This window comes from Mus musculus, chromosome 5 (assembly GCF_000001635.26).
Source record: "Mus musculus strain C57BL/6J chromosome 5, GRCm38.p6 C57BL/6J".
Taxonomy (NCBI): domain Eukaryota; kingdom Metazoa; phylum Chordata; class Mammalia; order Rodentia; family Muridae; genus Mus; species Mus musculus.
The window spans coordinates 104,065,379-104,080,171 of NC_000071.6; the positions used below are offsets into that span (position 1 = coordinate 104,065,379).

Genomic DNA, 14,793 nt, shown 5'->3' on the forward strand with positions numbered 1-14,793 from the left:
ACTTGTGTTTCAAGTTCTCCCCACTAGCTTTCCCCACTGCCCTTAGAGGTGAGTGATGTCCTGCTGAACTGGACTTCTGTTGCGCGCGCTCAACTGGCCAGGAAGAACGACGCTGCAACAGGATCCTTCTGCACACGTTTATTCAGTCCTGTTTCTTCTTGTTTATATCTCCCTTGTTCATATCTCCCCTGTTTATATCTCCCCTGTTTATATCTCCCCTGTTTATATCTCCCCTGTTTATATCTCCCCTGTTTATATCTCCCCTGTTTATATCTCCCGTTTATATCTCCCCTGTTTATATCTCCCCTGTTTATATCTCCCCTGTTTATATCTCCCCTGTTTATATCTCCCCTGTTTATATCTCCCTTGTTTATATCTCCCCTGTTTATATCTCCCCCAACCCTGGGCCTCTCACTCCTTTTATACTCTCTCTCATCCACGCACCGCAGGCCACGCCCCCTCACCAGTCATGAGGCTTCAGCTAATCAGGGCAGCAGGGGCAAATCTCCACCAAATTGGATTCACCGGTATCCTGGTGCACCTGCGCAGCACTCAAGATGTTTGTGTCTTATATGAGGAAGTCAGGTGCAAGTCATATGACTTAGCTGCAGTCCCTGGCGCCTTTGGGACTGCCGCCACACCCGCTCCCCATAATTCCCCCTTTTTTCTTTTTTGGCAGAGAGAATGTCTGTAGATAGCCCCCCGCAGCCATGCCCCTTACCCGTCCTTGGGAGACAAACAGCATTGGTTTGATCCCTGTCTTAGGTTGGTGACATGCCCAGGGAGTCTTATCACTGACTACCTCTCAATCATGCCAAGCCACTCCTGGGGAGATTGTGTTTTGCTTGCGGCAGGTGCATCAAAAGGCCAGGATATTAATTAACCTATGGCCAGATCTTAATTGCTGCAAGCAAGCCTCATGGGTGAAGGTAGAGGTCTGATCCCCAGTGTGCAAGCATAGGGGCCCTACACAAAGCCATCCCTTAGGCTCATCACCCAGAGAGGTCTTGGCCAGCTCCCGTGTCATTTTTCCTGGGGGAAGGGAACTAGGACACTGACCCTTCATGCAATCAGACGTGCCTTCCACAGGATGCCAACAGCAAGCTATCCTCTGTGCAGTGCTTAGCCTCGCACCCCACGGCATAACGCAGCATAGTTTCTTTTAGAGCGGCAAACCGAATCTGAGGAGATTGTCCCGCCTCCACTGCAGCAAAAGCCTACGCTACCATGGCGAAAGTGCGGGCCGCACACTCTGCACCTAACACATGTGCCAAACACAAAACACACACACACTATAACAAGCATACATCCCAGGGCTCTCATCCCCGCTCATCTTCCCTGAAGCAAGGGATAGATGGCCAGAGGGGCTATTTCTTTAAGGGGAATTCAGGGATCAAAAAGCGTGGAAAAATTTGAATGTCATGTCGAGCTGGTATCGGCTTCTGGAACACTGAAAGGATCTCCCATCTCGGCTCCATCCTTTGTGCTTGTGGGATCATCCACCACATCCACAGGGGCAACTGGATCAGGAGCCTCATTCTTGCAGCGTCTCACCAATCTCTCTGGCACCCAAAGAGGTTCCATCTGGTCCTGTGGAAACACACAAACAGACCCTCTCGCCCACGTCAACACCTGATCTACTCGATCCCCAGGGGGGATGGACACAATACCTCGTGGTGATGAGACCATAACCTCAATCACCTGTGTGTCCATCTGGGGAGTCAATACGAGAGTCAAGTTTTCACTAACTTCTCCTCTGTTAGGCAATGATTTCCACGCCCTTATAGGAATCTGATTCACCTGCTTAAACACCTGCACTGGATATCCTGTCTGTTGTTGTGCAAATCGACCTTGATCAAGCAGCATATCTCTATCCCATGCAAATTCAGCTTGATCAGTGAAAATAGGACATCCCAGCAAGGAGAATCTATCCTCTTTCCAGACCTCCGGACAGAAGGTCTGCCCATAGATGGCTGATGAGGAGGCATAGGGAGGGGGAGCAAAAGCTAATTCGCCTTCCTCCTCCGCCTCAGCTCTTTTATTTTGTCCTTTCTGTCCACCTGATAACACTGTGTCTCCTTTCTTTTTCCTTTTTCTTTTTAAGCCCTTCTCCTCTTCCGACATATTTTCTTGTTGCTCTATAAGGATTTTCTGACCTGTCTTGACTGCCTCTACACACAGTTTCAAACAGTAACAGAGTCCATATATCAGAACAAGCAAGACCAAAACTATCAGACCTACCCACAAAGGGTCAATGGGAGAAAAAAGCATAACTACACAGCGAGGATCTATTGATCACTACACTGAGGTTATCATAGTTCCTTAACTTGTCCCCAAACAGGGAACCTTAACTTGTCCCCAAACAGGGAACCTTAACTTGTCCCAAAGCCGGGAACCTTTCGTTACCTTGTGCCTGCTTCCTGGCAACTTTATGCTTGCCTCTATTTTATCCGAGGTCCTTCCCAAACTCCTGGGTTACTTTGTGCCTACTTCTTGGCAACTTTATGCTCACCTCTATTTTATCCGAGGTCCTTCCCAAACTCCTGGGGTCCCAAGTTTCACTCACCATGAACTTACCCTGCCGGCAACCACTGACTGCTGAAAGTTCTGAACTCGGTGGGGGAGTCAGTTCCCCGTATGGGCCACCAATTGTCGCGCCCGCTCTCGACCAGCAAGAACGATGCGACCACCAGTCCTTCTAACAGCAGTTTATTCAGTCTTCATCTTTCTTCTTTCTCTTCATCAGTACCGTTCCCCAGCTGAAGAGTTCTGAATCCACGCCGGATCCTTCTCAACAGTCTGTTTCACGGGAACCTTTATTAACCCCTTCTTCCCCGTTATGCAGTTCTGAATCCTCCCTGTAGCAGGGGGTCTTCGCTTGTGCCTGAAGATGTTTCTTTTCCCGGGTTTCGGCACCACTTGTTGCGCGCGCTCAACTGGCCAGGAAGAACGACGCTGCAACAGGATCCTTCTGCACACGTTTATTCAGTTCTGTTTCTTCTTGTTTATATCTCCCTTGTTCATATCTCCCCTGTTTATATCTCCCCTGTTTATATCTCCCTTGTTTATATCTCCCCTGTTTATATCTCCCCTGTTTATATCTCCCCTGTTTATATCTCCCCTGTTTATATCTCCCCTGTTTATATCTCCCCTGTTTATATCTCCCCTGTTTATATCTCCCCCAACCCTGGGCCTCTCACTCCTTTTATACTCTCTCTCATCCACGCACCGCAGGCCACGCCCCCTCACCAGTCATGAGGCTTCAGCTAATCAGGGCAGCAGGGGCAAATCTCCACCAAATTGGATTCACCGGTATCCTGGTGCACCTGCGCAGCACTCAAGATGTTTGTGTCTTATATGAGGAAGTCAGGTGCAAGTCATATGACTTAGCTGCAGTCCCTGGCGCCTTTGGGACTGCCGCCACACCCGCTCCCCACAGACTTCCCTGGGAGGGGTCCCCCTCACATGCAGTTAACCGTGCAGTCGATTCCTTTAAACTGTTTGCTTCAGTGTTCCATGTGCATGCAGTGCCTGAAGAGGCCAGAGGAGGGCACTGGATCCCCTGGAACTAGATTTGCAGACACCTGTGAGCCTTCCTGCATGTGAGCCTCCTGCCTGTGAGCCTCCTTGCATGTGAGCCTCCAGCCTGTGCTGGGAATCAAACCCCTGTCCTGGAAGAACAGCCAGTGAGTGCTCTTAACTGCTCAGCCGTCCCTAGCCCGAGGTACCAATTTTTACAATGGAATTTCAGTTATCCCACTGATTGATTATTGATTGATTGATAGGCAGAGTGTCACTGTGTCTCAGTTATTTTTGGAGTCAGAGATCAAAACGAATAGAAATTCATATTCTCATTTTTGCAATATCTAGGACTTAAAACTATGCCTAGATGAGTTAGTAATTTATAGAGATTTCATTCGATCGTATCTACTGTAAGACAAAGAATAGACACAGCGAACAACTAGTCAGCGTGAGCAGGGAGCCTTTGTGGTTTCAGGTTTCTTTGATAGGAGGATAAGGCTAAGGCCTGGAGTTGTTTGAGAGATATGTAGGTAATATTATAAGTCTTGGGTGAAGCAGAGAATGTATTGGTGGGGTCCCTTCGAAAGAGAAAGGAAGGGGCTAATGCCATGAACTACTGTCAACTCAGTGTTCACAGTTACCCCGAGAGCCAGGTGTCACATGCTGGGCAGGGCTGTCCCTTGGCAAGTCCAGTCAGCTTGAACTGGGCACTCATGCTTGCTTTATTCCATCTGGATTGCGGTGGGACCTCCGAAGACTCGGGTGTAGGGAAAAGGATACGGTGCTTCTGTCTTCTTGGAGTTTGGCACTACTGATCACTCTGTAGCTAGACTGTAACACAAAGCAGGAGGAGTGTGTGTTGTTAGGACCGGTTTGTGGTAAACCGGAGCTGAGCTGAGCAAGTGTGACGCTGTCTTTGGAGGAGCTGTGAGATGCTTGATTTCAAAGTGAACTCTTTTTGACAGGTTATTTTTCAAAGTCCAGAAATGCCTGGCACTAGGGCATTTCACGGGGTCTTGGTGAGGATTGGCAGCTCAGGGGCTGGGTGAACCTGGTTTGGAGGGAATGCTGTTTCCAAGCACTGAGACGGAAATGCTTTCAGAAACTCTCCAGAAACTGAGCGGTCACTATAACACCGAGCAGGAATCCACACATTGTGTTTTAGGGAGAATTTTATTAAGATTGTATGGCTGTAGATAGTAGATTTGCCTGTGGTATTGGATGTTTCACAGGACGTTCTATAGAGTCTACAAGATGGTAAGACCGTTGTTCCAAGCTGCAGAGAACAGAGCAGGTAACCTGGACACCTGCACCACCTGAAATAGAGGAAGCATTGAAACTGTTAGCTTCTGGCCTTCCTGTCAGGAGTGTCTGGTCGCTGAGGGTCTGTCCCCCAACCTCCTGTCCTCGATCACGTTTTCACCTCTTAGAAGCGTTTTTTTAGAATCACTAGGAAAGCTAGGCCACTTTTATTGAGTGCCACTCCAGCCTCAGGCATTTCACAGGTGAGGCAGTTGGCTTTGGAATGGTGGCTTAAGATCTTCTCCCCCAAGGGACTGAGCTAAGATTTGGTTTCCACCTCCCCAGTCCCAGAGCCTACTCTTGTCTGCTGTATTCTACACCACTGTGAGTTGTTCTTTGAGGAGGTTCTCATATGGACTATGTGCCGTGATGTAAATTCTGTTACCTAAGCTGGACTTCATGAGCCATGATGTACACAGTGTAAGGGCTCTATCTGATTGGCCTGTGCTATTGAAACTGCGGAATTTTAGGCCAAAGACACTTTGTTTCATAATTCCTTAATCTAGGGATAACGGCCACAGTGAGTGTTTGTCTAACACAGGCAGGCACTCTTGAATTTTTGACAAAATTTCAAACATAAATATATCCTCATTTTACTTAATGTCATAACTTGAAAAATCCCTCTTTTATTTTTCAAGGCCACTCAGGTTTTAAATGATAAGTTTTAAATATTCAGAACTTCTATGATATATACTCTAAGATATTTCTGGAGTCTTGCTAAATAAATTTATATTTTATTATATTGTGGCGCTATGGGTGGACCCCAGGGCCTTCCACATATTGGGCGAGTGGTCTTCCCATTGAGCCACTGCCCAGCCCACTTAAATAGTTTCAGGACATCCTTAGAGAAGCACACCCTGTGTAGTTATATTGGTCTTCTGAATTGCTTTTATCGTGGTGTTAATTTTCTAACAGAGACACCATCTGTGGTAGCAAAACTCTTAATGATAAAAAAAATTGAAATGTCTAATTTACATATTCATTGGTGAAAGATGTTTTTTGGAGATTGTACTCACTGTGCGAGCCTTCTGATGTAGTAGTGAAGCTTATCTCTGTTGAGGTAGACAGTACATTCATTTACTGTGAGGATCTGAGACATTTTCATTTCCTCTCCCACCTCCCCTCAGCCTCTCCCATCTTAGGATTCTTTTGTTGTTGATGTTGAAATACTGGTGTGATCGGGCGACTGGCTTTGTGCTTTGGTGATCTGTGAATGCCAAGAAACTGAAGCCCTAAGGATCTTGTATTAAATAGAAGGTAGTTTCTTCCACATGGTGTGTGGAGGCCTGACAGAGGGGAGTCTTCATAGTGGTAAATAAAAAGTATGAGTAATATTCCAGAGCAGTGAAACTTATTACTAGGAAGGCTGGTGGGTGAAAACACACTTTTCCCCCTTAAAATTGGGTTTGGGCATTGCCTTGAGGTCAGACCATGGCTGTGTTTGGTAATTTTACAGTAGGCTTTCCTCAGTCTGCTGCTGTGAGTTGTCCAGTCGCCGGAAGCAAGCCCAAGGTAAATGTAAGTACCTGAGAGTTCACGACCTAAGGTTGTGCTGATGTCTACAATCTTAAACCTTGTGAAACCTGCCTTGTGAAAAGATACTTACTGTTAGAGATGCAGAGATTCTGATCTTAAAGGTCTGGGAACTGAATTCATAACACCATGCACTGTGATTGGCTTAAGGCATTGGGTTGATTTAGAGGAGTTATTCTCCCCCTTCCCTGACAATGGATGTCACCTTTATCAATAGAACCAGAAATAAAATCTTACCCCAAGGAAGCCCTAGAAAAATAAGGGGAAAAAAAAAGTTAAATACTAACCAGAGTTCACTTAGTGACTTTGTTGTTTATGAAAATAAGATTTACCTGCAGTTGGTTCAAAATAGAAGTGATTAACTGTAAAAGAAGAAAGGGGTAAGTAGTCTCGGTGGGTTTGCCTTCCAATTTATATTCATCCTAGCACATGTGTCAGCGGAAATGTTTTGTACGTGAATGTTTCATTGGAAATCATACTTGATGTGTACAAGATTGAAGATAATTCAAATTCCTTTGATTTATGGAACTACTTTCCTCTACCTTCTCACTGCATTTACTGCATTTGAAAGTGAGAAAGCTGAAGACCCCCCCCCCCCCCCCCCCCCCCCCCCCCCCCCCCCCCCCCCGTCCACTTTGAGTAAGCGGCACTCTGGTTGGAGATGGGAATGTCCTGTTGAATGGTTTCCTGCTGCAAAGCTATGAATGGGGCTTTGTCTTGCTGATTTGCTTACACAGCTGTTCCACTGGAGATGTGTTGCTCTGCAGCTTCCTGTAGAGCTCAGCAGCTTCTTCAAGAGATTGGATTGGACTAATGGTGATCCATTATCCCCGTTATGTACAAAGCTGCCTGCCCCAGAACACTAGGAATAGTGAAACCAACCTCTGCGTTCTTATGTATAAGCAACATTCTGAGTACTGAGTGTGGGGGAGGGTGAGAAAGGGGTGAGGAGGGGAGGAGGGAGGGATATGGAGAGGGAAGAGAAGAGCGATTAGCTCCCTAAGTATTGTTGGGATCCTCTAAGAAGGCCCCTGGCAACTTGAGTGAGTCAGATTCTCTGAAGCGAGCACACATTCAGAGGTCAGGCAGGTCATTGCTGTCCATGCTGGCGAACTGAGCAAAGCCACGAAGCTGGATCAAGTCTACAGGTAACATGAAGATCTAGTTTCCCAGCACAGGATGCTGGGTGCCCCTGCAGCTGGGCTCCAACTGGAAGACCCACTTGGTGACGTTATAATCACCAGTAATCAGTCACAGAGAGAGAGGCAGAGAGAAAGACCCAGAGAGAGAGGCAGAGAGGCAGAGAGACAGAGAGACAGAGAGGTAGAGGCAGAGACAGATATCTTAGAAATTGAGACCAGCCCGGTCTACATATTAAGTTCTAGGCTACCAAGGACTATAGAGAGCTTGTCTCAAAAACAAACAAGCAAACCTCCTTTGGGGTTTAGATTTGATAAGGTTTCACATATTACACGCTGTGCCAATTCCTTAGTATTGGAATCTACCTTCTCTTCCTAAAGCACTTTATTCTGTTCCTCTAGGTTTTCTGACCCCTCGCTTTTTCACTTAACTCGCATCAGTAATAATGACCTTGTCTTGTCACGTTAGAACTGAGTGAATGGAAAGAACTCTTCTCGTACACTGGCCTTTGTTTTGGCCTTTGGATTTACCAGGTGCCCTGCCTGTGGGTCAAGATGAACTGAATCCGTGCAGTGGTTTCCAGAATGAACTGGCTCAGTTATATGCTATTAGATGCTGTATTCTTAAAGACCCCATAGATGGACAGAGCAGAATATATTTACCTCCAGAAGCTGATTAGGTGTCAGAACCTTGAATAAAAGAAAGAGAACAAACCAAGAGTTACAATTTAGCGGTTCAACTTAGAGTTACAACTTTGAATTAGCCTGGTAAATGGAAACATAGTTTTTTTTTTTTTTTGTTTTGTTTTGTTTTAATTAGGTCTTTTCCTCATTTACATTTTCAATGCTATCCCAAAGGTCCCCCATACCCACCCACCCCCCAGCCCCCTACCCACCCACTCCCCCTTTTTGGCCCTGGCGTTCCCCTGTACTGGGGCATATAAAGTTTGCAAGTCCAATGGGCCGGAAACATAGTTTTAAGACCCCCTAGCCTTCATTAATTCCTCTCACTGATAGTTTACAACCCCTCCCACACCTTTGGAAATGTGCACTCCACAGTGTGCCTTGTGGGAATCTCAGCACAGCGGGGGACATCTTGTGACGACAACCTGTGATGATAACTCACACATGCTCGCTGAGTTATACTTAGGGGAAACTGGTCAGGAAAGAGCCAATGGTTTCCTCTCACAGTTCCAATAGTATTTAAACATTGGATGATATGGTATAATACACAGCATAGCCACTTCAGCTCAGAGATATGAGGGAATTGTCCATTAAGTTCTTTAAATCAAACAAAGGTTATCAGCTTTAGTCATTTAAGTATCTTCTTAAGGGAGGTTTTAAGTACACATACCTGATTTGGATCAAAAGGGAAGGGAAAGGGAATCGGGATCTAGAAAAAAAAAAAAAGGAACGAAAGGGTGATTTGGAGTGAGACAAGTCATGCCTGTTTCCCTTGATGTTTTCTGTTCTTTATTCCCTTCAGCCTCTTGGTGTTCGGTGTGCGTGCGCTGAATAGGTTTATACCTCTAGACCGCTGTCCTCACAGAGCTCTGGGTCGGATATGCTATTTTCCTTTTAGAAGCTGTAATTATTTTTGCTTGATTGATTATACTAAGTGCCCAGGGATTGGCCTTGTGTCCAGTGTTCATTTTTTTTTTTTAAGCCAATATCTCCCGTGTTCTCTGCACGGGTGCACCTTCCGCTCGCGGCTGCCCTCTGCTGGTGGGAAGGAAGAGCTTCCACCATACACCATGGATTTCTTTTCCTTGGAAAGTGTGATAACCATCGCCCAGCTGATGGACTTGAGACTCCCAACACCCGACTTACCAGAGGAGCCTGCGGAAGGGGAAACGGAGGGAAGAAAGGCAGGATTTGTGGTGCGTACAAGTTAAATCTCTGTAAACAGAAACACAGCGTGAGCCGTTCCGATTGCGAACTTGACAGCTTTTAAGTGGCGAATGTGCCGTTTGAAGTACAGTGTACCTGTTCACTGGAACTTCCTCCGGATTGTCCAAGCTTGAAGACAAGAAAAGCAACACGGTGAAGCAGCTGGAAGCTGTATCCGTTATCCAGCAAGTCGTTTTATTTTACATGAGAACAGCCTAAAAGTGTCCTGTGGGGCATTCTGCCTACAGCCTTGCATCCACGTCTGAAGTAAGCTTCATATTTAACAGGGAAATGCTGAGTTGATTTTTGTTCAATGACTTACAATGCCACTCATTTCTTGGCTTTAAAATTTTACTCCCAAAAGTTCTTATGATTACACACCATATGTTGGCAAGGTATACATGCCTTACACTGGTATATTTAGCATCAGTACGGCTCTAGACTTGCTTTCGGTATAAAGAAGTTCAAAGTGGTGGGAGTATGAGTCTGAACTTAAATTCTGTCGTCTCCCTATAACCTCTGAATAATCTCTCATTCCTTTGAAAGTCCCCTTGTTGCAAAAATGTGCATGGGAGAGGGTTTTATGCTTAACTGGTGCTGGACACTATCTACAATAAATGTAAGTTGTCCCTACGGGTCTCACTTATTACAGATGCGGAGAGTGTGACTGTAGTCAGTGCACAACGAAAGGTTCAGCTGGTGGTGTTTTATCGCTAGGTCTTATGTGTTCAAAGTGGTGTCATAAAATGCACCATTATTTCACGGAGCAGAGCAAGTGTTGCTGTTAAGTGGTCATGACGCGCTGCCACGCCGTGGGTGAGACAATAAGTGTTTCAGAGATGCTCACAGTTAAAGAAATCACAGACTGGAACATAGTGAAGTGTGTATGCTGCAACAGTCTCATTAGCACAGAGTTCCTATAGAAACAAGCAGCGTCTCTCATTTGGTAGGTAGGACGGTAATGCTTGTCTGGGCTGGGGATGTAACTGGGCAAGAGAGAAAATGCCCTGAATGTGCAGTGCCCTGCGTTTGAGCTCCAGCTCTACCAAGAGTGTATTCCACCAACAGTTCTTATTAATGGTGCAAGGAGAGACGCTGATCTAATACAATATCTGGGCACACTGCACTAGGGCATAGGTTGTTATCCAAACCTCTTTTTCCAAGATGGTTCAGAAAAGACATCCAAATGTACTACTATAATGAGTTGTCATGCTCCTGAGCTGTGTATCTCAGACATAACTTTGTTTACTATTAGCTTAGAACTAGTGCGAGTAGTCTTAAATATTCCTCTTTGTAAAATCAAGTCTGACAGGTCAAGTTGGGCATCTTTGCGAGAAGCCTTTACGCTGGATGATGTAGGGCAGAATAAAGAAAGCTCAGCTCGACTGCTAACTTCCCACCTGAGTCCCTGTAGAGTACTTGTTTTATATTGCTAAAAGCTTTCTGTTGCAAGTAGGATTTTTAAGTGTTTTAGAACCATTTTTAATCATTTATACACTCTGGACTTGTTCTGACTCATTTGACAGGGAAAGCATGAGTTAGTTCCTGCCTAAGGTCCACCCATGTAGCAACTGTCTGCAGAAGCTGAGCTTTGACACACAGAGCCTTAGACCCGGGGAGATTATGGACCCCGGACCCCGACACATTCCCAAAATCCACTTTCCTCTCCTGCCAACTGTAAAGATACTTCCTAGCCCAGAAATCTGAAGGCTTTCCCTGTGGTGGCTGAGGGAAGCGCCGCCATGTACTTACAGGGATTGGCAGAGCAGCTGCAGCGCTCAGCAGGGCGGCCAGGAGGAAAAGCTGCATTCTGAAGGGAGGATCTGGAGGTGAAGGACTAGGTGAGCGGCTAGTTTCCTTCCTCACCCTGTTTCCATAGTGAACGGATGATTGAGGTAGACATGTGACAGTGGTCAGGCGAAATCCTGCCTGTACACTTGCATTTTTTTATTTTTAAGCTTGGAAAACCTACAAAGCTTTTAGATTAGACATTCTCTGGCTTGCTATATCACCTGGCATCCCACCCACACTCCCCCACCCCCTCCTTACACCTTCTAGTTCTGCCTACATCCAGCTGTGCTGCCCTTGAAGTGACTTGAGACTGTGATCTGTGCAGATCTTTTGACTTTACTGCTCCTGTGAGGATGTGGCCATCACGGCTAAAAGGTGAGAACAATTTTTACAGAATGCACAGAAAAAGTGTGTGCCTTCGTTAGACTGACCAGTCCGTATGCCCTGGGTGCTGTTGACAATTACAGTCCTTTAGGAAGGAAATCATCTGAGAAAAATTTGCAAGGCATAGTAGGGTGATAAGAATAAAGATAACATGAGTAAACTCGATAAAGCCACTGAAGGAGGTCTGTTCTGCCCTTTGGAACCAACATTTCTGAAGTAAACCTTAACGCTTGTAAAATCATATTTATTTAGAATTAACTTACCCACTGCAATTTTAAGCTACATCGCTGTACTATGGAGTTTGGTTACGAAAGAACGGCTTCACCATATTTTTATAAAGACTGGTCCCCGACATTTGAGGCAAGTTCTATCCATCTACGGATTATCTACCAGCTGCTGCGACCGACATACTTAAGCTTAACTCAGGCTGAGTTTGTGCCATTTTCATTGGGCTTGGACTTCCTTTCCTGTCTCATGCTTTTCCTTGACTGATTTTCAGGATCCAACCTCAAAAATTCCTTTCTTATTTTAGTAAGTGGACATGGTGGATCATTGAGCTACTCAACCCAAGAATATCCCACATACTTTGGACAGTAATAAATTATATCGCTTTAATTACCTGTGTTTCAAATGGTCCTTGGAGCGACAGATTCGGGAAGCAGTGTGGACTGACATCCCGCCATCTAGCTAGTATTTAAGCTGTATCACTAATGCCTACATGGTCATGGGCAATGTGACTCACCAATTCAATGCTGAACCGAGCAATTGGCTTCAGACCAGGAACTCAGCTTCCTCAAAGATCACAATTATAGAGATAGACTTAAAGACTGATTACTAAGAAGATGGCTTCATCTCCTTGGCTGGGATCAGAGCAATTCTTTATCATAGCCAACTGATTATTAAAAGCTAGCCGCCATGAACACGAATGTGCTTCTGTGACCTGTCTTCTAGGTCTGGATGTGGAGTTCTTAGGTTTGTGTAAGATTTGAACATCTCCGTTCTTAGGATTTTCATTTGAAAAATGAAAATGATTTTCGCATAATTTTTAAAAGTAAATGTTCATACGGCATCCTTGACAATATTAAAATCAGTTTTCCTTATTTTTGAAGCATTTTTACAAAGTTGCCTGAGAGTGAAACAAAATTTAGGTCTTAGTGACATGTTGGTATAATTATAAAGTGTAGTTTCTAAAACTTAGCTTCTAAAGATGGATTCTAATTAAGAAACTTTGGTAAATGTGGTCTGAAGCTTAGAATTAATTTCCTATTTGGTAAAATAAATAGATTTTGGCTAGTCAAGTTGAACCTAACTATCTAGAAAGGACAATGGTTTGGTGTGGTTTTAGTTAAAGAACAAGTGACTTATTGGTCTCATAAAATATAAAAACGACTGAAGATATTTGTATTGATAGCTTCGATTTCAATAGAAAAACTACATTATAAACATTATAAAAGCAGAATAAAATGGATTCGAGGAACTTTTGGTGCCTTGATTCAGTTATTGGAATACCATATGGTGCTTTTATAATTATATAATATATAGTATATAATGTATATTTATATTATATATTAGTATATAATATATTATGTATAATATATTCATATTAAATATAAATAATTAATATATAAGTATGTCATTATAATTATATAATTGTACTTTTATACCCACATTTGTAGCATAACAGGAAAGCCCAACTAGAAGCACACATTTCTAAGCCACAATCGGGCCTCAGGCGTACTGCTGCTCTCTCACAGTGGTGGCCGTCATGGCCACCCCACAGTTCCTTGTCTCTCCCTTTCACTTTGAGAAGTGAAATACAGGGAGTTTTCAGATCTCTGTCTTTCCGACACACATGCCCTACTGCACAGAGTTTTGAATTGGTTGGAAAAAGCAGTGTAGAATCACCTACATTTTAAACTGAACTTGGCTAACAAGCAATTGAATTCAACTCATTCCCCTTTCTCCCCATGACATCTTACATAGTGACAAAGCACATTCACAATTTGTAACAATGCATTTGCCACAGAAAACACCTCTATCTTTCCTTTAAAAGCACTTTTTATTTTCACTAGTAAGCAAGCACAGTTCTGTTTTATGCTCTAATGTAAGCCCTGGGCTGGTCTTTTACATTTGACTGTTTAAAAACCGGAAATAATCTTGAGGAGACATTTGAGGTTTTATAGATTTTTTATTAGGACATCAAGACACTGAAAAGGAGGCATATTTATCTCAAAAGAGCAGTATCTCACTTCCTCAGCATGCATAAGGTATTATGGACAATATGAACATTGTTTTTTTAATAGTTTATAATTATCAATTATAAACGCAGATGCACAGAGTGACATTGCCATGGTGGCTAACTGTCCCCAGACAGGACAGTCTTTTATAGACATTGACTCTACTTAATTTTAAAGTTTCATTTCCTAAGTTAATATTAAGTGCCTGGCTCATATATATATCACCAAGAAGTAATTACTACCATTGTCTTCTCTCACATGCAAACAAATGTTTTGCTACATATGAATGTATAGTGTCATGGCTGCTCGTATTTCTGAAGCGGTTAAAGCAGGTGAGGTGGATGGAAAGTTCCGATTCTCTCAAATCTTAATTCAAAAGAGGAGGTTTTCATCTATATCCTCTGCAAAAATAAATAAATAAATAAATAGTTAGATAGATAAATTGATGATAGGCAGACAAAGTTTTAGAAAGTCATACAAGAAGCCACAAATCCAAGGAAGGTTAGAGTCATTAATAAGCGAAACCATCTAAGAAGGTGGTGTGATAGTGATTCTCATCATAATTTGGACTTGAGAAACTGTTTCTAGGTTTTCACCCCTGGCTTCTGGAATCAGAATCCCTAGGGTAGACAGCTGTCATGTGGATCCTTAGGCAGTTCCTCTGAAATTCTTCCTACCATTGAGAACCATCAAAGGAGGAAGGGCAGGCGATCAGGAGGATCAGAACAGGAAGTGCTAAGAAGGGCGGCTGAAATGCTGCACAGAGTCTATGTGCAGCTCAGCTGAAGTTTGAGTGGAGACATCTGCTGCTATGCCTTTGGCTGCTTGGATGGCAGACACAGCCTCATCCTCCCAGCTCCCAGTGGACACTGTACCAGGGTAGCCTATCATGAATGCCTGGGCATCCCTACTTCTCCATCAATGGACCTGGGAACATTTTCCGCTTTTGATCTTCCTACAGTCAGCAGTCTCCTCCTCTCCTTTGGCCCACCTTC

General features: G+C 44.1%; 2 protein-coding genes across 4 annotated transcripts in view; both read right to left on the bottom strand.

Moving 5' to 3' along the window:
* Positions 1-4,681: 4,681 nt before the first annotated feature.
* On the bottom strand, positions 4,682-12,230 carry Gm17660 (predicted gene, 17660). The gene is made up of 10 exons (NM_001163772.1): positions 12,181-12,230; positions 11,139-11,209; positions 9,483-9,515; positions 9,327-9,395; positions 8,851-8,889; positions 8,160-8,186; positions 6,690-6,719; positions 6,595-6,606; positions 5,841-5,876; positions 4,682-4,838 (listed from the first exon to the last, which is right to left on the bottom strand). The coding sequence occupies exons 2-9, from the start codon at positions 11,193-11,195 to the stop codon at positions 5,871-5,873; spliced, it is 273 nt and encodes a 90-aa protein (NP_001157244.1). The 5' UTR covers positions 11,196-11,209; positions 12,181-12,230; the 3' UTR covers positions 4,682-4,838; positions 5,841-5,870.
* A 1,499-nt stretch (positions 12,231-13,729) lies between these two features.
* Positions 13,730-14,793, bottom strand: part of Sparcl1 (SPARC-like 1) — a 34,981-nt gene continuing 33,917 nt past the window's right edge. For all 3 annotated transcript variants that reach the window (NM_010097.4, NM_001359016.1, NM_001359014.1), the window contains one exon: positions 13,730-14,199. In NM_010097.4, coding sequence (NP_034227.3) covers positions 14,171-14,199 — 29 coding nt within the window. In that variant the 3' untranslated portion in view covers positions 13,730-14,170. The remainder of the gene's footprint in view (positions 14,200-14,793) is intronic.

Bases quoted from the DNA above. Each gene is read 5' to 3' on its own strand.
- Gm17660 (NM_001163772.1), bottom strand. From the start codon at position 11,195: ATGCAGCTTTTCCTCCTGGCCGCCCTGCTGAGCGCTGCAGCTGCTCTG. The intron at 9,516-11,138 runs GTAAGTACATGG...CTTGTCTTCAAG, and splicing joins CAGCTGCTCTGCCAATCCCT to CTTGGACAATCCGGAGGAAG. The intron at 9,396-9,482 runs GTACACTGTACT...TTCTGTTTACAG, and splicing joins GAGGAAGTTCCAGTGAACAG to AGATTTAACTTGTACGCACC.